At 37.7% G+C, this 24,980-nt stretch overlaps 1 protein-coding gene across 2 annotated transcripts in view; it reads right to left on the reverse strand.

The window, feature by feature from the left end:
- Positions 1–15,302: 15,302 nt before the first annotated feature.
- The window catches only part of LOC134537906 (gastrula zinc finger protein XlCGF26.1-like), a 138,513-nt gene continuing 128,835 nt past the window's right edge, over positions 15,303–24,980 (reverse strand). The window contains exon 6 of one of the 2 annotated variants that reach the window (XM_063378845.1): positions 15,303–18,636. In XM_063378845.1, coding sequence (XP_063234915.1) covers positions 17,266–18,636 — 1,371 coding nt within the window. In that variant the 3' untranslated portion in view covers positions 15,303–17,265. The remainder of the gene's footprint in view (positions 18,637–24,980) is intronic. The other variant, XM_063378848.1, reaches the window with a different exon arrangement.

Consider the following 24,980-nt stretch of genomic DNA (forward strand, 5'->3'; position numbering starts at 1 on the left):
ATTATAAATGCGAAAGTTTGTAAGTATGGATGGATGGATGTTTGTTACTCAATCACGCCAGAACGGCTGAACGGAAATGGATTAAATTTGGCCTACAGCGAGCTCATAACCTGGATTAACACATAGACCACATATTAATATGAAATTCTATCCTCAAGGGAGTGAAAAAGTGATAATTTAATTTTATAACAGAAAAAATCATAGGTCATAGATATACAAATAGTGAGTTTCATTTCTCTGTGTCTGCCACACGATCATACACATAGTAAGGTCTTAGGTCTTGCAAATTCATATTTTTCTCCTTGGTGGGACCAGCCCGCTTAGTAGAGCTCGCAGTGGCTAGCAAAATAAAGGTGCTAATAACAGTTTGGTTCTTAACTTCGTCAATAGATACAGTTGCCTTGAAATTTAAACGCACCTTCGTTCGATGCGTTTGTCATGTCTTTAATTTTCGTTTGTTTGTGCCGTATGCGTTCCTATACCATTTATCCGATTGCGATTAAATTTTGGTGAGTTGTTATGCGGATGCCCGTGAAGGTTTCTGAGACGGTATAACTATTTTGCAATAGTTGGAGCACGAATCGTTTAAAAAGAAAATGTGTTTATTTCATATTATATAGCGGCACTTCGTCTGTTTTTGTTGTCTAAGTGAGCACGCATGAGACAATTTATTTATATATAAAAGAGAGACAGAGATAGAGTGATATATATACAGAGAGATTGAGAGAGACAGAGAGATAAGTTGAGATAGAGCGAGGTATAGAGAATGAAATGGGTTAGATAAAGAGATATATAGATGTATAGCGCTATATAGAGATTTATATATAGAAGAGATAGACATAGTGGGAGGTATTATATATGTATATAGAGATAAATATATAGTTAGATATATGGATGGATGATTTGTATATGTGTAACTATTTTAAACACATTACAAAACAAAACTGAATGAGGCATTGCAATGCATGCTGAGCATTAGCTAGATAATGGAATCATTTCAATATTAGTAATCTCTTATTTTTCAGCTTTTTTCTATAGTGCTTTATAAAGTCTAGATTACATACAGACCACCAATTTTTCGATATATACAGGTAAATAACTATACACTGGCAGAACAACATCTGTCGGGAACTGAAAGTGATATGAATTATTTGGCACACTTGACATTCAAATTAAGAATACGATTACTAACTACATCTGATGTCAAAAAAGGTCCCCTTCACCCTTAGCCCAGGAATTTTAGAGTTTAACCCGGAAAAAAATATTATAAAGCTGCAAATTTGGTCATCAGTACTATTCACCTTCCTGAACAACATACTGAATTTTCCCTATTCTCCCGTGCCGGCGTCCATGTTTTTTTCGGGTAAGAATGTCTTAAGTCGCAAAAATCGACACACCTGCAAAATTGACCCTTCAGAAATTAAACCCAAGAATAAATACTCTTCTATATATATTTTATTTAATCGTAAGATCATAATAAATATCTGTAAATTTTCAATTAGTAAATGAAATACATTTTCAGCATTGTTAAAGCGATTATCTTTCAAGAATTTCTTGAAAAATTAGCAAAGTTGCAAATCAACTGACTCAGAGAGTATAAATTAAGCCAGATAGCTAAAAAGTGGTTTCTACAATCGATATTTGCTACAGTTTTCTTTTTCCAATGGTGTATTATTTATTCTCATGGGATGGTCTTTATAGGAGATACGGCCGTCTAAACAATAGCGCGCGTCGTGTAATCACATACACTGGTGTGCATCGTCAAGTGCAATTGCGAGTCTACAGAATCTATGTAAGTGTAAGCTAGTTAACATTCAAGTACCATTCAGTTAAACGCATATTATAAGTATGTTAATCATGTATACATAATTTATATAAATGATTTCGACTGTTATGTTATGCGACACCTAAACTGAAACAACACTATTTCGATTCCTAATTCAGTTTTGTTTTAATTAATTTCAAAATAAATAACTTATGTTAGGCCTATGGTAATATATTTTTTAGCACAGCATTTACTAAAATAAATTTATTTTATTAAAACTAGAATACGGTTTTCTATGTTAATAAAACCATCTCTTAATTATATGCATAGTAGTAATGTTTGCAATCTTTTCTACAACTCTTTCATTATGAATTATAAACTAAAAAAAAGGAAAGCAATTTATTTGGTTCATGAATTAGACATAATTACTTATAAAGTAGCTTCTTCTGGGTCATCTTCGTCGCCACTTCCATGAAAATCTTGAATTTCTATATTCATGCAGCTTCCTCCTCTACAATGTCCACACATCGTCGAGCAGGCCAATCCAGCACGCCTGCATTCACATCTGTAGCCACAGTCTGTCTTACAGCCACAGGAAATCAGGCGCAACAAAGAATCAGGTGCAGGTGCCCGGCTAGTCAGTATTGGAACTAAGTATCCTCCAGCCAGTTGCCACCTCCAGTTGACTGAATTAAGGGATACGTTATCATACCACTGCTGAACCTAGGGCAAATACACAAGTTTTATTATTTAATTTTTCGATATTATATACATTCAGTTACATTCTCAGTGTATAGTTGAAAAGAATTACCTGATAATATGTCAGCAGTGAATGTTCTGCACATACTGCACTTGTTGGTGGCAATGTCGCTAGTTCAAAGGCTGCCGTAACAGACTGCTTAGCGATGGAGCGTGTATACTGAATTTCTCTGAGTTCATCCAAACTGGTGATATTTTCCCTACCGTACAGAGCTATGACGAATTTCTCTACAGCAGCACAAACCTCCTCTTTTGTAGACTCTGGACTGTTGAACACTTGTGCAACATAGACCATGTCAGGTCTCTGGAGAATTTTCCATGCTTTTTTTTACCTTTGCCAAAGAAAGCAGATGTTGTGTCACAACCAGTAACTGCATGACAGAAGAGGAAATTATCTTTGCTCTTTCCGATATGTTCTTGAATTTCCTTCACATGACACACTTTGTCACATTTTGTATTCGTACCTGGACTAAGGACTCTTAAGTCCATGTCATCAGTGGCGCGGGATAACAGCATGACTACAATGTCTGTGTCAGATGCAACAACTGTGACATTGTTTCCCAATGAAACCAGCTCAAGCACTTTCTTCACAATAAGAGTATCAGCATCGCCCTCAGAATTGCACACTTTGATTCCTGCTGTTTCGAAATGGTGGGCCAACAAGGTGATCAGTCGTTCCTTGTTGTGATGGTTACTTAGGAAATCAGCTTGTGTTGTGCTCGCAGATGTGTTCATGTCAAACATAAATTCAGCAGATGTCCTTTTAGAAGCACGCCGAATATGTACTTGTGATTTTGTAGACAGAACATTGTAGCCATCAAATACAACAGTCACAGATGCTCTATAATGTTTCTGCACAAATTGTAAGTATGCATCCACTATTTGGCCATATGTAGCAGGATGTGACCAAACCAGAGCATGAAGTAGATGACCACCATCAATTACTATTCTTCTTGGGTCGTTTGTGGAGTTTTCCTCAGGTGTTGTGTAGGAGAAAAACTGTAAAAAAGCTGATTTTACTGTTTTACGCATTCCCACTTCATCAAAAATAGCTGGAGGTCTTGGAGAAAGTTCATAACTGAGATAGTGTTTGAGATCATTCTCAGTCTTCATGACACACACTATCCGCATAAAGAGCTGGTGAGAATTTACCTCTACAACATCATCACGTATCAAAATGCTTCGAGACACTGCTGAGAGAGGCATGACTCTGTTTTTATGTGTAAGTTTAACTTCACCAAATGTCGAGCCTATTATACGTTTTATAGCACCCAAACCAACATATTCTGCTTGATCACAGTTAATACTATCATCTCCTACAACACCAGATGCAAGTGATCGCAAGCAGTCTGCATTCCAAGGACAGTGTTGCTTAAGTCAAGACAGTAGTACAGCAACATCACGAGCATCTCTGGTTTTGCATGAATCCCTTAACTCAACATGCTGTTCAGATGATCCAGCTTTGATGCCAGAAAGCTCCTCCAAGGCATTGCACAACTTCAAGCATACAGGAAAAGCAGCTACAAAATATGCAAGTGTGCTTTCTGTTATTTCACGTCCTCTTGTAAGGCCCCCTTGAGTTTTGAGCGCACGCATGAGATCCTGCTCTATCGACAAGTCCGTCCATACGCCTCCCCAGAACTCGTCCTTTCTTTGTACAGTAAAGAAACTTTGTGATGTAAATTTGTTGTACCCATTTGGTGGCATTCGAGATGGAAGTTCCTCCATCTGCTGGACATATAGGTGAGCTGATTTTGCATAGTGAAAGTGTCTAACAGCATGCAGGTATGGCAACATTGACCGCACACACTGTAAATGGAGTTCCCAATCACCAGACCTTTCAGCTCTAATAAAAAGGCGTAATATGTCCACCTGCTGCAGGTTCTGCACCCATGACTTGCCAGTACGACTTTGTTCAGACAATGCTGTGCACTTTCTTTCAAATGAAGCTAGAAAACTGACTAGCAAAGGTGACTCCACAGCATCTGGAATTATTTTCTCACCACTTATAACTTCAAGAAAGAGTCTTTGTAATTCTTCTTGATAAAACGAAAAGCAATTTTCCATTCCTAGTATCATAGTAATCAGGGCCTGAGAAGTTAACATGTGTGCTCGCACAGCTCTAGAAAATGCATGGCCTGAAATCATGTGTGTTACTGAAGATTTAGCATAAACTTGCATCAACAGCTCTTCTATGCCACTCCCAGACATTATGAATCCAACAGAGCCCATGTAACTGACGAGGAGATGGAATCCACCAAGCCGAAGAGTTACACTATCCAGTTCCCCAAGAGGTGCAGCTGCGATAATTTCTGATGCCTTCGCATAAAGTGGCTGATCAAAAGTAACAATACAGCTACCCTGATTGTGGCGTTTACACTCCTCAGCTGCAAAAATAAGTGCAGTATAAATAATACTGTGATTTGATGGCTCTAAATTTATAAATGGCACTGCCTCGACTGCAGTGACGCACCAACTAATTTCCCCTGTGTGTATACAGCTACGCATAAAACCATTCCAAGATGATGCTTAAAACTCTTCTAACCATCTAGCAGAGGTCCAAAGTACATCTGCTGCAATAGCATTTTTCACAGACCGAGCTGTAGCATCAGACACAGTGGCTAGCTCGCGAATGCTAATGCCCTTAAGTCCTGGCAATGTTGACTTTTGTAACTGTGAACTTGAAGTTTGCCTCTGACGTCTATGATGTCTGCTGATGATGGATGAAGCTGTCTGTTAATTGTCATTGATTCTTGGTTTTGAGCTTTGCATTTCCCACAGCTGTATTTTATATAATAATCATAACTTTGACATCACATTGTTGACATCACATTGTTGTACTTTCAAAATTAGAATGCTTCAGCATTATAAATTAGTAGAATACCTTATAAATATTAATGCATTGTAGTATAAAACAAAATAATATTTAGATAATGGAAAAGTTTTCATTTATTGAACATAATAATTAGTTTTTTTATGTTTTGAGTGATTACCGAACAACCGCAAGGCCTAAAGAGGAACACTATTCATCAGGAAATAGGAAAGTAGTCAGCCATGGTCTTTACCAGTATTTGCCTAGAATAATTTAATGAAACCATGGAAAACCAAAATCACAATGGCTCAACCGAATATCGAACCTGAGTCCTCCCAAATGCGAATCCAACGTAATGCCGTTGTGGTACATACCTCACTATTGACACCACAATAGTAACATACGTTTAACACAATGCTAGGTTAAAATTGTAATAAATTACCTTACCTGCATTGTTCGTGCAACTTTAGTGACGACCCGGTCTCCACGAGAGACCGTAAGAAAAGGACGTTTCCGACGTTTCCATCAGCCCTTTGTTCACTGGCTTTAACGAGTCCCAACAATCCTCTTGTTACTGTAGTTATATCTTCTTGGCCAGGTTCCAGTGTTTTTTTTACAAATCAAACACTCAGATTGAGTAGCAATTTCAACTAATATTTCATTTCTAACCACAAACTCACATTAAGAAATAAATAACTCATTCCAAAGCACCAGTAAATACGCAGTGGGGGATCCAGGATTTTAGTTTGGGAGGGGCTTGACCCAGCTGAGGCTAGGCTTTATCAAGGCAAACACTAAAACAATAGTGGACCCAGATGCTTTTGGGGGGGGGGGGGGCTTGAGCCCCTTAGCCCCCCCTCTGGATCCGCTACTGTAAATACGCAACTTCACTTCTGACACGTCCAGACAAAGACTGAACATTTATTTGAGGAGCCAGTCACCGATCAGTCGACTGTATGTAATCGATCGACAGAGACAACAGACACGTATGCAAGTACTGAAATACAATGCGTCTAGACAACTGCTGGTGGTGACTCGTGCCAGAACTCGTGATTACACGACGCGCGCTATTGTTTAGGCGGCCGTATCTTCTAAACAAACCATCTCATGAAAATGAATAATACACAATTGGAAAAAGAAAACTGTAGCAAATATCGATTGTAGAAACCACTTTTTAGCTATCTGGCTTAATTTATACTCTCTGAGTCAGTTGATTTGTAACTTTGCTAATTTTTCAAGAAATTCTTGAAAGATAATCGCTTTAAAAATGCTGAAAATGTATTTAATTTACTAATTGAAAATTTACAGCTATTCAGTATGATCTTATGATGAAATAAAATATATATAGAAGAGTATTTATTCTTGGGTTTAATTTCTGAAGGGACAATTTCGCCTGTGTGTCGATTATTGCGACTTAAGACATTCTTGCCCGAAAAAAACATGGACGCGGGCACGGGAGAATAGGGGAAATTCAGTATGTTCTTCAGGAAGGTGAATAGTACTAATGACCAAATTTGCAGCTTTATAATATATTTTTCTGGGTTAGGGTATTTTTGAGCCTAAAATTCCTGGGCTACCTGTGTTCAGCCCGGGCAACGCCGGGTACTGCAGCTAGTTTACAACATTTCTTAATATTACTCAGAAAAACCATTTGTGCAATTTAATAACATAACACAACTGGTTTATTTGGTATTCACTTCTTTTTCAAGTACTAAAGAATCCTAACTTTTTGGTTTTTATTAGAAATTTGAATCAATGAAAATAAATAAATAAACATGAATAAATAAAATTATTAATCACTTCAATATAACAGCTCAGGATGTGAATAATTATTGATTAATTAACAAATATTACTGACTGTTGAAATACTCACCCCAAAAACTACAATTTTTTTAATAGTTATCAAAGCTACATTTAATTATAATTAATTAGTTTTAATTTAATTTATAATAGTAGGCCTATACGCTAGATATGATCAAGCATACCTGCCAACTTTTACGGATTGTCCGCAAAATTTACGGATAGAGACGTTGTTTTACGGATGCTAGATTTTTTTTACAGATTTCAAAACATTTTTAATAAATTTAGAAATTTGGAAACTGGTAATTTTGAGTTTGTAACGACGAGGTCTGTATGAGACAAGCATGGACAATGATGCCAAACAAAGAAGCATCATAGTTCTTGACATCGTCGTTCTCATTGGCTCTTTCAGACGAATCTAAAATTAAGTTACTTGTCCGTTTGGAAAATAAACTAGTGATGGGAGCAGTGACAAATTTTGTTCCTGTGACACGCCGTGACCAGTGACATGAAAGTCACAGGGTCAAGTCACCGTGACATTGTCACTGTTAGTGACCTTGTTGCTAAAATGTAAAACCGGAGTTTTTTTATTAATAAATATAGTGTAACATAATCTCCTAATAATTGTATATTTTTATATCATAGAAGTATTCCGAAAAGTTTTAATTGTTCTGTTCTTTTATATTTCCTATATACCTTATACCAATATGAAAATGGACGAGTACATAATTAAATACATTTTACTAGTTTCGTGGTGTTTTCTATCTATTTATTTTCGTCTACCTGACCATACAGACATTTACACAAATGGTATATACTCCTCACTCATAGAAATGTCGAATCACAGGCCACCCAGTCGAGAAGACTAACAAGTCAACAGTAGATGACCATACAGACATTTACACAAATGGTATATAGAACACGTCAAGAAATATAAGAACAACAATAACTAGGAAGTCACACAACAATTTTAATAAATGTGCTCGAAAGCAAAGAGAAACATGTGTTCTACAACTAAGTAAGGGAATATTTCATTACTGCATTTAATTACATGATTAAGTTTTCTTTTAAGAGTGAAGTTTTAAAATATGCAGAAGTGGCACGACTGAAGGGAATTGAAAATGCACAATTTTTCTCTGTGCGTTACTTTGTGAAATTGTTCCCCATTATCTTGCCTGTGAAAAAAAAGGAAACTATTGATTTGGCAATAGATGAACTCCATAAACAATTTACAAATGTGCAGATTGATGACATTTCGGCTGTTGTGGATAAATATTTGTTGATTAATGTGAAATGGGCAGAGTTATCACATATACAAGGAGTTGAAGGGGTTTGTAAATATGACAGAATATTGAGGGTAATGCTTTCCATTTTAAGTATACCACACAGTGATGCGGAATACAAACGTATCTTTAGCTTGGTAAAAAAAAAAAAAAAAAAAAAAAAAACAGAATTTAGGTCATCTATGTCAAGAGAAACACTCCAGTCAATCTCTGTTCTCAAATGCAAGAGGTTTGGACCATGATATCAATAAAACTTCAGCAGTGTTTTCCTGCAAACAGCAAAGAAGGCCACTTCATCATCATTACAAATGAAGCAAAACACTACAGATTAATTTTTTTTTCAAATAAAATTCATAATCATTCATCCATCAGTCCAATATTTTTTTTAGGGTAAGGTCACCTTCATGTTTGGTTTATTGTTCTCAGAGTAAGTTTTTTGTGTAGTTATTATAAATTCTAAAAGTTTTACTGATGGGAGTTTCAAAAAGTTTGCAGGTACGGATCAAGCATTCTAATAGACTGTCATTAGTTGTCATTAGTTGTTCAAATATCACTTATTCATTGAGTTTTAGTGCAACAGATTCTGCTGATAGGCTACAAAGACATACTGCAATGAATTCATGGGCATTGATAATGACTTTCAACCGAATAAACAATGAAAACATGCCTGCCCTACCACTGAAAATAATACCAGCCTCAAAGGAAAGTTAGTGTCAGGTGCTTTATACATACTATGACTTTTTCTCTGAGTAATAGGTCCCTGAAATTATGTAATAACTACAAAATTGATGAGGCCTCTTTTTCTGTTACAGTATAGTTTTTCTCTGCCTGATTCAGTTTGCCATAGCCACTGTCGTCTCTACGCCCTCGTCATCGCACTGAGCCAATTTACAACTTAATGCATAGTTGGATGTATCCGTATATAATCTCGGCCTAGTACCGGATGATTTTTAACATGTTCTGTTAAAAATGGGTTCTTAAGGCCCTCAAATGCTCATTGTTGTGCTACCTTTCCCATGCTCGGTTCTTCTTAAGCAGCTTGAATAATGGAAGTGTCACCCTGTTGGAGTAATTACGTTAAAACCCTACTAGACCTAAGAATGCCCCGAGTTGTTTCACAATCCTAGGGGTAGGAAACTCCTGGATAGTTTCCAATATTTCAAGCACTGTTCTTACCTCAGTTTGGTGTATGCAGGTGGCTTAAAAATGGCAGGTCGTCACGGGAGAACACCATCCATATTTTTACTGTCATGCTGGTGACTTTCAATTTAGTTAACACTATGTTGACATGTTCTAGATGCTTCTCGAATCTCAGTGATGTGATGAAGATGTCACCAATATACACTCGCCCTAGAGTCGCATCAAAACTTTTGGTGTATTCTGCCACAGCATTAACTGGAATGGGTTCTTTTGGTTTCTGAATAAAAATGCTGTGTATTGCTGAGATGATTTTTCCATAGTAACTTTCAAATATCCTGACAATAGGTCAAGTGTTGTCAGGAACTTGACTCCTTGGTAGAGCCGCAGGATATCACTCGTTTGAACAGGACTCTCTTGGTCAGTGATAGTTATTCTTTTCAGCTCCTGGGTGTCTAAATACAACTGCACCAAACCACCATTCTTGCTAACACATACAACGGGGTTGGAATACGGCTGGCCACTCTCATCAATTGCAGGTATTCCGTCGATGCGTTGAGATATCTCGCTGGAATCAGGTACGATTTGCAGTTCTACTGATCGTAATCATGTATTTTTATTCTGGCTTTCCGGAAATTGTACCTTGGTGCTGTGTCAACAGGTTGTATAGCTGCTCTAGCTGTTATTGAGTCACAGTGGCAATAACATCTCGACCTTTGTTAGTTTACAGGCCCATTGGTTATCGGAACCAGGTTGTCCGACACAGCGATACTACGATCAGCCACACTGAGCTGGTCCTTGACCTTGTGTAGGCTGATAAGCTACTCGTAGCAGGGTTCAGCAGCTGCTGCCTCTTTAAGTACGTCTCTTACCAGCAGTGGATAAGAGATGGTGAAGATGGGTGCAGATAAATTTTGGTAGCTGTTCACATTTTGACATGGCGGTCCTTGATAGGATGGTTCTTGACATCTGGGGACTTGGTATGTGGCAGGCGATCTCTATGTGCTTCAGGGGGTTGGCTGGCTCGTTGGCACGACACTCAGTCCTAACAGCTCTTAAGCCATTTACTGAAGTTATCCATTAAACTGATGAGCCATGACGCTGGTGGGGCGGACTGTTGCTTGTCTCCCTGCGCTGCCTTCTCCTCGCTGCAACGATCGCCTCCTTGTTCCTTGTGGCCATTCTTGTTGATATCCTTCCAATACTACTTCTTGTAAGACTATTGCACCCTTGGAATAGAAGCTGTTGAACATTTTCTCCATACCATCCTTTACCACGCAGGGACCATTGCTGTGGATAAAACTCTTCTCTCCAGGAACTGAATGAACAGCCTTCTGTTCACCTGCAGGTGCTGCATTCCTATTCTGCCAGTGGCTATACACTGGTGCATGCGGGTTATTGTGGATTGGGCTGGTCTTCTCGAACTCATCTCGCGATGTTGACCACATAAGTTTTTCTATTCTGCAAAATACCAGCAACTGTTCGTGAAACTTAGTGAAGTTCCAGAACGTACTATCTGATAAGTGTATTTGATATTGAAGATGTAACTGAGTTAGAATCATTGCAATTAGCTTTTCATCGCCCATGTTCAGGTCTAAGTACCTTGTTCGTTTGAAGATGGCAGGCATTGAGCTTCCAGGAATTTACCCCTTTTCAGCTCATACCATTCTGTGTGGAGTTTGGCTCTCAAATTTTCCTGAATTCTCATGTCCCAGAATTGTTGTCGGAACAGTAACTGGAATTCTCCATAGATACCTTCACCAGTGGAATGACAAATATCTCTTAAGGTTAAGTTTAGGCACTTGCGATGTCCTGCTTCCGTTAAAACAATTTGTTGCACAATATTCCTCAAATTTATGGAGGAATATTTTGGATTTTTGCGAGCTTTCTAGAGAATGTCGGCATGTTTTCAGACCAGTGCACCGAATTGATTTGTGCACAGGCTCAGGAGGGCGAACAGCCGACTCTGATGTAATGGTAGAATCGCGTGCCCTCTCCTCGGCCACTTCAGCGCTGGGCACAGGTTGTTCAGGAACGCACAGTTGTGTTTCTTGGACCTTCCTATCTAGGTCCCTCACTTGTGCCTTGAAATGGTGCACTTTCTCCACCCAATTGCAGCATAAGGATCTGACCGAATCTACATGCACTCCAAGTTTCAGTTCGCTCTAACACTTTGTTCAGCAATGTGTGTAGGTTGGTAAATTGTTCATGGATCCTGGATCCTATCCTTAAGTTCTCCACAATTATTGGAACACTGCTCCCTATCCGTTGTCACTCAGTTCAATTAGTCAAAAATGCAGCTGCTGTATGCTGTTTGGGCTGTTCTAATCTCGAATTAGCCTAAGTTAAGTTTTCAGCCAGGTTGTTCAAAAATAGACACTGTGACTGAAATTGAGACTCAAGTCTAATCTTGTATCTACAAATATCCTGTTTAACCTGCTCAAAACGACTGTTGACCTTATTGTTCATCTCATCAAACCTGTCGAACTGGCTATTCTGCTCCTCGAACGTATTGTCGAACCTACTGTTCTGCTCCCTGAAGCTACTGTACAACTTATGGAAATTTTATTTAATTTCCATGACTATTGTCCAACCACTGCATTAACTCATCAAGATTAGGCGTAGTGAGAGTTGTGCTGGTTACTTGTTCCAGAGCATTTGTAACACTGTGAACAGGCGGAACTATTTGAACAGGGAAAACGCGAACTTCTGTGTGGGATGGGTAAGAATTCTTGTCTGGATTCTTGTTTTGTAGCTTCATAGGCTCCCAGGCTCGATAGCTCTTTAAGACTCACAGTGAGCATTGCACTGCTCATATGTGTGTTTTCATTGCACTGTATTTTCGCTTACGCCTGATTACGTGTAATTGCATTGGCAGTAAGAGGTGCTAAATGGCTTAGTCATGTTTATATTATTGCAGGATACAAATAAAACATAAACAATAAACTACTTTAAAACATCTTGAAATTTTTGAGGCCCGTGTTGTTAGTACCAAATATTATGTGAGCGGTGTTGAACATTATGTTTTTGTTTTGGTTTTGATATATGTGCAAGACTATTTAATTTAGTAGCAACATTAAAGATATACATTTAAGTAAGCTCACATAAACTTGAAGCATTGGCAAAGTATTCAGCCTAGTAAGTAGATGGCGATGTTGCTCTCTCACAATTCTACAAATGGTACTAAATAAGATATACCATTCAGAGAGTAAAATTATTAACAAATTAAATTATATGTTCTAATATCCATGAACATGACAATAAACAATATCAATACAAGTACACATCATCAATAGTAGCAATGTAACCCTACCAAAATTTTACAACAGAATTTAACAGCAGAAACCAAAAGAATACAATAGAATTTAATGACATAAACCAACAGAATACATAGAATTTAACAACAGAAACAAAGAAATACAAAAGGAAACAAGATTTTCTGTTGTAATCAATGTGGGAATTGGCCACTTTGTTGGTTTCTGTTGCAATTCTCAGTGTATTTCAGTTGTCTGTTGGTTTCTGTTTCAAGGCGTTGTATTGGTTTCTATTGTTTTTTTAGAGGTTTTATTGTATTATTGTGTTTTGTTTGTTTCTGGTGTAAAACAATCTGTTGGTTTCTGTTGTTTACTAGTATTTGACATTGTATTATTGGGGTTTGTTGGTTTCTGGTGTAAAGCATTCTTTTGGTTACTGCGGTTTTCCATTTAATCATTTGTTTCTGTTGTAAGGCACACTTTTGGGGTCTGTTTTTTTCCCCTATTTTTCTCTTAGTTGTTGGTGATTTCTCTTGTAAGGCATTATATTAGTTTATATTGTATTTGAGTGTTTTTGGTTGTACTCCATTATTTTCTGTTGTAAGGAACCCCTTTGGGGTCTGTTGTTTTCTAGTGTTTTACATTGTATTCTGTTGGTTTTGTTGATATGTACGCATATGGGGGTCTCCTATTTATAGGTCCGTAAACTTGGCGACTTGGACAGATTGGGGTTCAAAAGTGCCAATTTCAGAGGACTGTACAACAGTGGCGTCTCGTCAGGGCAAGCAAGGAAAGCAGTGCTTGCCCAGGCAGTTTTCAGACATTGTATTTTTTAAATAAATATTTTATTCAGAATAGTATTTTACTTTGGCTCGTGCAGTTAGGTGTATGTATTTTTTACACTATCTTCTTGGGACCCAATACTGTGCGCTGTGCGCTATAAAAAAAGAACTCGTTGACACAAAAACATGCTGTTTTAGAAGCGTTGCTAGGTTTAGAAGCGCTGGTAGGATCGCTTTCAGCAGGAAGTCTGCCGCAGTAGTTTCCTTTCGGAAGGGGGGTGGCATGGTACAAAGGTTCAGGGAGGGGATTGGCTGGAAAAATACGCGGTAGAAGCTACGAAGGTAACGCTTTCTTGCCGAACTGGAGCGAACATGGCCGAAGCAGACGGTGGAATTTTTCCGCCGACTGCTTCGGCTATGTCCGGTACAGTTCGGCACGGCAGGTGGCGATGTCGCGTTTCAGTCGGCGGTCGTCTCTCGGGGCGCGCGCATCTCTCCCGCGGGCTGTAGGCTGGCAGTGCGTGGGGGATTTGTGGGCGTACGATGATACTACACTCCCACTTAGTATATAAGTAATGTAGAGTAGGTATTTTACTATCAGAATAATGTAAGTCAATCATTATTTTTCAAAAATAATGTATTTAAAAAAAATTTCAATTTTTCTACCTGTGGAATAGTCAATGTTCAGTTAAGAAAACTACTTAAATAGCACCATTTTGTACCTTGAAATCCATATTTTCCCGGCGGAGGCCCCCCCCCCCCCCCAACCTCATCATGTTTTGGTGTGAAAGGAGTTATTGCTTCCCCTCATGTAAACCTCACGCCTCGCCACTGCTGTACAATGTACATAAACCGATATAAAAATGAATTATATTTTTCACTCAAATGAGCATTCTTAAGGTAAGGTGCCTCTCTATAAGGTACGCCAATGGTCTCCTATTTATAGGTCTTTAAACTTGGCGATTTATACAGATGTGGTTTCAAATGTGCACTGTTTAGAGGACTGTATAATGTACACAAACCTATATAATAATGTATCTGATAAGTTTTCTTGCAATAAATGGGCATTTTTTAAGGTGAGTTACCTCTCTACACAATTTATTGCATCTACATATAAATATGTCTTCGAATGTGTTACGCTGTTTTTGCACTTAAGCATTGCCACTTTTTATCAAAGATTTGTCGTATAGTACTATAATCATGGCACACATTTGGAAATTAATCTGGGATTAAAAGCTAAATTCATCCTAGTGAGGCGAATGTATCCGAATTTTGGGTGTTATTGCCGGTAACTCTGGTGTGCAATAAAACACCATATCAGCACCTAATAATGAAATAGTCACCTACCTGCACCTGATAAATTATTTTAGCGTCGGTTTAGACACCATGGTTCCATCAACAAACACATGCGAGATACATAATTAAAACTCATCAAAATCCATGATTTTGTTCTTGTGAAATTCCTCTCCTGACATGATCTTTCAACAACCCTGATTGTTGTTTTTCAATACATCCGTGAATATTTACATTGACATAAAATCAGTAACTGATCATGAAGTATTTTCTGTTTATCGTGATTAAAATTCACAATATTAATAGTAACACAAGCTATTGTGTGAACTACATTTTAAACATCAAAACAAAAGTAAAACCAGCGCAGTTTATAAAAAAAAATTGTTTTACTAATGGTAAGCAAAATGTTATGCACAACCAATAAATCTTAGGCATCAAATTTAATAACTTTATACAGACATAAATAACATTTTTACTTACATCTGTTAAATGGAAAATATTTACGTAAAAATATCAAAAATATAACAAGAAAATAGTTTTAGTATACAAAAGACTAGCCATCACCCGCAGTCCTGTGTTCAAAACCCCAGGGTAAACTCATTGTGGCAGATGCAAATTTCCGTGAAGAGCAACAGGCTAGTTTCCAGAGCTAAACACAAGAGAGGGGTGGGTTGTCGGCCCTGTGTGGTATACTCAGTACAAGGCTGCGATACCTCGGGACCTATTATAACTATTATTGCAGCTTCTCAGCTTAAGCTTAAGACGCTGATGCCTAACTAGCGTGGACAGGTGAAAACACTACAAATACCATTTTTACCTGAATATAACAAGATGATTTTTATCAAAACTGCTGTTACTGAAAGTAAGGGTCGCAGTATAATCGTAAATCTACATTTTTGCTGCTGGAATAATGTTTTGAAACAGCGTGGCAAGACAACTGTGTCAAGGTTACGGCCAGCACCAGTGATGTGGCCAAAACATGAAGTAACAGCGCTACTAGTCATCGCTTGGGTCGCTTGTGCTTTGTTTTGCAGTATAGGAAAGTGAAATTTTTTTATAAAATTATTGCTGTAGAGAGAAGTGAGAGTTAATAATTGAAAATATCAAAAGGACTGAGACGAAGTTACGATATTAACTTTAAGATAATAGTGGCAAATCACACAATTCAAACCAACTGCCAAGCTGCTCGTAAATATGATGTTACTGAAAGCAACATGCGTAATTGGAGGGTGGATGTGCTTTGTTTCAAGAATGAAAATGGTTCAAGGAAAACATTCAGAAGGCCAAAAAGGGGACGGTTCTCTGATATTGAAACCCGCCTAGTAAATATCATGAAAGAGAAGAGAGGAGATGGAATTCCAATTTCACGAGATGTAATAATTAAAAGACCAAGATAGTGCTCATGAATTGAACATTCCGTCAAATATTTTCAAGACAAGTAGTGGATGGTGCGTAAGAATGATGCGCCGTTGCTGTTTTTGTTTCCGGCACAGAACACAACTACCGCAAAAACTGCCAAAACATTTCCAAGAGAAATTGTTTAATTTTCAGAGCTATGTGATTGGTTTGCATAAACAACACAATTATTTGTACAGCCAAATTGGAAATGCTGACGAAACGGCAGTGTATTTCGACAAGACCAGCAACAGTACCGTTGAAAATAAACGCGTTAAGACTGTCACTGTGTGCACAACTGGAAATGAGAAGCTGCGAGTCACTGTGATGTTATCTGTTTTGGCAATGGCAGGAAACCGGCACCACTCATCTTAAATAGGAAAACTCTTCCCAAAGAAGTATTTCCACCAGTCTTAATGATTTGTTGTCAAGAAAAAGGCTGGATGACGAGTGATTTAATGCAAGAATGGTTACGACTGGTGTGGAATCGGCGCCCGGGTGCACTTCTGAAGAATAGGGGCATGCTGGTCCTTGAAGTGTTTCGGCGACATCTGACACCTGAGGTTAAAACTACGATAAATAATTTTAACACAGACTTGGTTGTTGTTATACCAGCTGGAATGACACCAGCCACAAGTTCTCGATTTTGTCGTAAACAAGTAATTTAAGGACCACTTTCATCAACAGTATTTGAGTGGCTGCTTCCGGATGATTGTTCTTCGACACTGGTGAAAATGTAACTGCAGTGCAGGAACTCATATCTGAGCTAGGTACCCTTTATGAGTTTAATGGAAATTTTTAAAAAATTATTTAAAGTAAGAAGCAATTCCTTGCACTATGAGTTCTGGTGTTCTTGATAAAAATATAATTGTGAGTAAAATATTTACTGCACAGATAACACTTGAAGGGGTGCTCCCCAGTATCAGTTATTGTGTGTTTAATCAGATCATATTTAATATTAGGACTTACTATATAATATTCATACTTATGGGGAAGCTCCCCCATATGTAATCTTTGGTGTGCAATCCACTACATGTAATCTTTTGTGTGCAGTAAGTCTCTCTTTCCTAATAAATGATTTACTGCAATGCTCACATTTATGGGGGCGCTCTCCTGTATGAGTTAGTTTGTGTTTAATCAGCTGATATTTAAAATTAAAAGACTTAATACATAATTCACACTTATGGGGAAGCTCCCCCATATGTAATCTTTTGTGTGCAGTAAGTCCTTCTTTCCTAATAAATGATTTACTGCACTGCTCACACTTGAAGGGGCGCTCCCCTGTATGAGTTCTTTTGTGTTTAATCAGATTATATTTAAAATTAAAAGACTTGCTACATAATTCACACTTATGGGGAAGCTCACCCAAATGTAATCTTTTGTGTGCAGTAAGTCCTTCTTTTCTAACAAATGATTTACTGCACTGTTCACACTTGAAGGGGCGCTCCCCTGTGTGAAATCGGTTATGTTTAATCAGATGATATTTAAAATTAAAAGACTTACTACATAATTCACACTTATGGGGAAGTTTTTCCATATGTAATCTTTTATGTGCAGTAAGTCCTTCTTTTCTAATAAATGATTTACTGCACTGCTCACACTTGAAGGGGCGCTCCCCTGTATGAGTTCGGTTGTGTTTAATCAGATTATATTTAAAATTAAAAGACTTACTACAATATTCACACTTATGGGGAAGCTCCCCCATATGTAATCTTTTGTGTGCAGTAAGTCCTTCTTTCCTAATAAATGATTTACTGCACTGCTCACACTTGAAGGGGCGCTCCCCTGTATGAGTTCTTTTGTGTTTAATCAGATTATATTTAAAATTAAAAGACTTACTACATAATTCACAGTTATGGGGAAGCTTTTCCATATGTAATCTTTTATGTGCAGTAAGTCCTTCTTTCCTAATAAATGATGTACTGCACTGCTCACACTTGAAGGGGCGCTCCCCTGTATGAGATTGGTTGTGATTAAATAGTTTTAATCTATGAGTGACTTGCTGCTGTTCATTATCAAATGCCTGGTTGATTTTCTGTGCAAGTGATTCTTTGCAGTTATTACTGGTTTGAGATGTAGGAACCTCCATTGGCTCTTGTCTTATAACTAGAGCACCATTGTCTTGTTTGTCTGACAAATACAACTGCTGATGGTGTTGAAGGCACTTGCAATCTATTGAAACTTTGAGGCAAACGTCAAACATCAGCACACAACCACAGGTAGCAGTTTCTGCTGGTGTATCAGTTTCTGGTACATATTCAGACTTGAGACACGCACTTTCTTCATTGGTATAATTAGCTCTTGACTTGAAAAGTCCTGCCAGATATGTAGTCTCTACAGTAGAATTATTAACAGCCTGCAACAAAAAAAAGTTTTCATTAATTAATGTGTTAAGATTTATTTAAATTGTAGCTAAATCTTACATCATGCGGCATTGAACAAAGACGTGTCAAGCATGTGTTTAAGTTACACTAGGAAAATTAACTACATGTTTTTAAATTCCATTTACTGGTAACAAATTAGAAACATAAAGGTCATTATTATTTTAAATCACTTGTATTGGCAACAAGCTTGCTATTATTTTTATGATTTTTTAGACTTTATTTTTAATTTTTCTACTATATTTAGTTTTATAACTTTTATAAAACATATTAAATTTATTATGCGGTAATAATGAAAACTGATTATTTGACCCAGCCTTTAAAGCACACAACTCAGAGGCTTCTCAGCCCACTAGCTGCAATGTTACAGTGGTTGGGAAATGGTGTAAACCCAATTTTTGCTGTTCAAATACCTAGTTAACAAAAAAAATAAAAATAATTGTTCTCTAAGGCTTAGGAATAAAAATATGTCTGTGATATCCATGATTGGTGTACTACTTATTGTAAAAGAAGTTTAAGCATGATAAGTTAATGCATACAATGACTTGATCAGTGTCTGATGGAGATACAGATACCATCCGACCCACTCTCCAGGGATCTTAGCACCTCTACGAGTAATGACAATAGTTTTAAAATGGCGAGCCCTGATTGGGTAGTTGGGCATAAGCGCCACAGTGCCTAATATAACAATCATTGCTTTGCACCATTATTAAAACGTAAACAATGTTTGTAACTTCACTATTCTAGTTTTACTTTGTTATTGGACTATATCATTTTATTATTACTTTCAAATGAGGTATTGGTGACAATCAATTTTAAACCACATAAAAACATGGGACAATAATGGCAGTAGACAAATAAAAACACACTATGTAGTTATGTTGTTTGGAAAACTGCAAATATTTTTAATAACTTTATCCCTCACTGTTAGACAAATATCCCACATAAATAAATTCAACTTTAGTACAACAAGAAGACAGTTTGTGTTTCAGAATAAAAACTGTGGCAGTAGTAGATTAGCTTAACAGATCATCCTTAAATTCGTAAATTTCCGGAGGTATGTAGGGCACACACATAAACCAAAAGTTCGTTAGTCCTGATAGATTTTATGTCACCAAATATTTTCACCACTTGAAAGTTTTATTTTAACTGGTTAGTCTATTTATAATGCTCCGGCTAGCTAGTTCAGGGTGAGCAGATAACTTTAAAAACAAGACACCTGGGGTTAGACGAGATAATGAAGTTTGTAATAAATTTAAAAAAATTAATGTTTATAAAAATTATGTCACAAATTTCTATTAAATTCCTTAGGGTTCATTTGTCTATAGGGTCATAAAAATCAGATGTGTGTTTTAAGTAGCGGTGACAATTAGGGAAATTAACAAGCGCCACAATGGCGTGACTTATGGTATCGTATCGGCGACAATCGCAATTTCTATCCACAATTAAATAAAATTTTACATATTTCCCTAAAACATTTTCTACACACGTAGCTTTGCACATCTATTTGTGTCATAAATACACACAATCCTATTTACTTTCAATTGTTACATTTATTTAACAAACTATATTGGCTTTAACTTCGAGCGTCCTTCGGTCTTCAAAAAGTCCCCAACATTCATTCGATCGTTGCCAGCCCGTTCAAAAACGTCCATATGGCGCATTCCTATTGGCCCGTACGAATCGTAAGATTTAAACTTAAAGTCCAAAACAATTACACACAATTACAACAATAATCGAAATATTAAATGTTTTTCAAAATAAAACTTAACCAAGGAAAAATACGTGTTATTAAATGTTGTAATAAAAAAATAAGTTTTTAAATGTATTGTTGCAAACGACTCGGTCCACAGAGTCATAGAGAGCATTCACATTGATAGATGTTTTCTGTTTATAATCAAATCACATTGACACTCGATACTGTTTTGTAATGATTCACAATATTAAATTAAATGTTTGCAAACGTAAATATAAACAAACAATCTGGGCCTATGTTTCGGCACACTAAATTCGAAAATATTATTTTTGGTGTAGTTCATGAACGTAAAAATAATCCAAATAAATAGTATGTGTGAGTGTGTGTGTATATATATATATTGTTACGATCGCGCTTGGCTGCAGTGCTTGGCATCGCCGTGCTCGTTCGGCCTGTCTGCGCCCCCCTTCCACCCGCATCCTCTCCCTGGTATCTCGTGTCATACTGTCTCGCAACATCCTGACCGTCGCAGCGCGCACCTGCCTCAGATCGAGTTACTTAAAAGAGGCCGCACTGCTGCATAAAAGGACTCAGACATGTTTATCGGCGCGTTTTGTGGGAACCCGATGCTTGTTGCGTTTATCGGCGTTCTTTGAGCAGCCGCCACGTCCTTCGAGGACTCACGACGCGTTTCTGGGCATTTCGACGGCGAAGGTCGCGCGATATCTCGGAGACATGCCCGATTGTTCTGGACGGGAACCCAAGGGCTATATAAAGCGGGAGTTTCCGGGCGATAGTGCCACGGGTGCGGCAGGGTGGCGAAGTCCCTGGACGAAGGTTCCAGGGCAGGGAGTGAGTGAGTTCAGTGGAGTCGGGAGGTTCCGGGCGATAGAGTCGCGGGCGCGGCGGAGTCCCGGGCGAAGTTGCGAGTGAGTCGTCGTGTGGGATCTCGGCGAAGGGTGTGACGGCGGCGGAGTGTGGCGACGGAGTCCCGCAGCGGAGACCCACGAGGGGTGCTGCGGCGAGAGTTGCGCCGGAAGTGCGGTCCAGCGAGGTGTGTGAAACGAGTGACTGGGGAATTGACCTTTTTTACGTGTAATTAATTATCTGCCAATTTAGAAGATTATTTGTAAGTGACAAGTAGTGGTAATAAATAAAACTGTGTGTGTGATAAAAATCTTTAATTGGGCTATCCTTTACGAACCCGCAGGTAAATCGTAACAATATATATATATTTTTATATATAGTTTCATTGTGCCTTAGAGGGGTCACGTCAATTCACCTCATAACTATTGTTGGACTGTTTGGAGTATGATGACTTAATGTGTTTGTTATGGCCAGAATAAATACTGTAGCAGGCAGAATCATAACACAGTTCAAAATACATACATTTATAAAAAATAACACAACATCTATGTCCTTGTTAGGCACACGTGGTTGAAGATTGGCATTATATGTCTAGTTTGTAAACACAATTTCTCTGCTGCTTCCACACTTTCTTCCAAAGTTGCAACATCATTTTTGCACACAAATTTGGTATTTTTTAATGTCTTATTGAGTGTTTATGTTTGAACCTCTTTACTCAGGTATCACTAGCAATATTGATATTTTTGACAAATATGGAAATTCAACTGCCATTGCCCATTTTTGTAATGTTCTCTCGTCGTTACTTGTTCATAACGGCTTCGGCCATTCTGAAATCTTTCCGATGTTTCAGAGTTGATGAATAAAGATTTCTCACTTCTATCATCATCTTTTTTTTCTGTCCTCCAAATTTGTAGATAATTTTTTTTTCCATAGTGAAAATCTTCATTTTATTGTTTTGGATGAGCATCAGCAAATCAATCACTTTATTTTATCAGCCAGTGACACCAAGTAAGAGAGTAACTCACCGAGGAATGTTTTTCAGGATCACAATCATCTTCGTTTATGTCTTTACGTGAAGAAGGAACCTGTTACAAAATGGGAGTGCATATAGTGAAAGTGTATGTGAGCAAAGAGAGAGAGAGAGAGAGAGAGAGAGAGAGAGAGAGAGATAATGAGAACCCACATGCCTCATCATAAATATTTTTTTAGTAAGGTTTGGTGTATAATATCAAATTTTCATCATTTACTATGAAATCATTATTCACAATTTCAACAACCTGCTATGCAATTGCTCAACCATAGCTAGTGCTACAGGACCCACAGATGCAGAATTATCGGTCATCATGACTTTTTCTTTATAAATTGGAAAAGTGTAATGAAGAGCACTGACTGGTGAAATATTTTTTAAAATCTTCATCAAAAGTTATAGTTTCAGTTTTTCATTAATCACTTCACTAGTAGAAAATTATTGTTTGGTTTCCATTTGTAGGGGTACCCATTTTCCAATAAAATAATACGTTTTTATTACAAATCATTGCAGACACACTGTTAGACGCTGTTCACAACAGTAGAAACTGTTACAACTTGTACGAAAAAGAAACAGTAAGGGCCGACTACAGTAAAACCTCATTGTTACAAACCGGAAGGGACCATAATTTTAGCACTTTGTAATAACGAGGTTTGTATTAACTAAACAACTGGGAAATCATTACATTAACTTAAGGTTTCAAAACAACTTCATATTTCATAAGTACTACTTACTGCCTCCCTCTAGGCTGTTTACAAAAAATATTTGTTCAGCGTTGGGATGAACAGAGAAACTGGAAGTCATGCATTAGAGGGAAAACACCATGACACATTAAATTTAAAGAAAGTATGCATATGCCCTTTTCGCATCTTGCATTTTTGTGATGACAGGAAGACTGAAATAAAATAACAAGATCAGAAGCCTGGTTGGTTGCTCCTATTTACTGACTGATATAAATTGGAGTACTGGGTCAAGTAACAGGAAAATAACAAGTTATTTTCTCTAAAGAAAAACTGTTAATAGTAAAAATAAACTGGCCAGTGAACATTATTTCTTTTATTCGGCATTTACACAATTTCGCTGATTAACCTGATTAATTTCAACTTTGTGTGTTTTATTTTAATATTATATACTTTCATTAAGTTCCACAGATAGGTGCACACTTCACTATCCTCGGTTTTCGCGCCTTCCGGTTTCGCTGTAAAAACCAGTCTGCACCACTCGCACCTGCCTTCCCCTTCTGGCCCTTTCACATCGGAGTCCATGGTGACACTCTTCACCCGATACCGCAGAGCCCGTCGGCGAGCTCGAATATTATCCCCCGCGCGATAAGCTCGTACGCGAAGACGCAGCGACACTCGACACTGTTGTATGACACTCCTCCCGTGGCTTGCTATCTCGCCGTGCGATCCGATCCCGGCATGGGACTAGATGCGTTATCGCGCCTGCTTCCGCACCACGCCACCCTGTTTCCTGCATGATTAACGGCCCGTCCTACGACTCTGTACGCCATTGCAATTATGCACTTTTGTCCGTTGCACTGGGTAAAGATTGTGGCCACACTAGTTGGGCGCCACTTGTTATCGTCCAGGCTGAGCCCCTGGGGCATACTAGGTGCTCTGGCTGCTCTGGGGTAGAGGGGTTCGAGCCATGTGGCAAAATACTAATATTAAATTTGGGTTTCATCTTTAATAGACTATAAGAACCAAGAAGTTTTGTTTTACTTCTGCTGGTATGCATTCTCCAGATGTAAGTTTTATCCTCCAAAAAAAAAAAAAGCACGTGTAACACAGTACACGTTGTGACGTCACCATCACAGTCGTTACTCCATATATGTGCAGTATGTGATTACTTCATTTATTTATTTTATCTTTCTCTCAGCATTTAATTTTTTTTGATCGTTGTTTCGGTGTTATAAGCTAAGTACCTCTATGGAAAAGGAATAATAGAGTGGCTTCAAAAAGAAGGAAAGAGTTTTTGGAAGGCCATGTCGATTTAAGTTGTTTTTGTGAATCATGTTTGATCAATATAGGACGATTTGATGGATATTTAAGTAAGTGTACAGACATTATTTGTTTTTAATTAGAATGAGAGTGAAATTTATATACTATAATGTAAGTTCGTAAATTAATAGCATACACATTTTTGACGCAAACAAATTAAATTTATTAATATTTTTTTATCAATAATAATCACATCATAAATCGTCTCATACCCAGAGGTTAGATTAAAGAGTTTCAAATATTTTTTCCCCGAGCTAGAAAAAAACTGGACATTGTAAAATAAAATATATTATTTATTACAATTATTCAGACATACCATATCACAAACCTAAGGACTCTTGATTAAGCCATGTCCAACATAAATCCAGGAAATTAACAAGTTAAAGGTAGTACCGTCTGGCTTATTATTAAACTTACCTTTGATATGGTTGTTAATTATAATAAATGATAATATTGAATGAAATAAGGTGTCACAGAAGAAGTGTGACGCCTTATTTCATTCAATATTATCATTTATTATAATTAACGTGGGTCGACATTCAAAACACAGTAATAGCATCGCGGCTATATAAACATGTATAGGTCCTCGGACCTTCGTCGAACTGCGCACAAATTCCTGACGTAGATGACAATGCATTCTTACACCGGACATCGACGGAGCTCGGCCTCGTCGAAACAAACACTGACAGTCACCTCTTCACGCGACTCCTCGGTGATTACAAACAA

Source organism: Bacillus rossius, chromosome 12 (assembly GCF_032445375.1).
Source record: "Bacillus rossius redtenbacheri isolate Brsri chromosome 12, Brsri_v3, whole genome shotgun sequence".
In the NCBI taxonomy this organism is placed as follows: Eukaryota; Metazoa; Arthropoda; class Insecta; order Phasmatodea; family Bacillidae; genus Bacillus; species Bacillus rossius.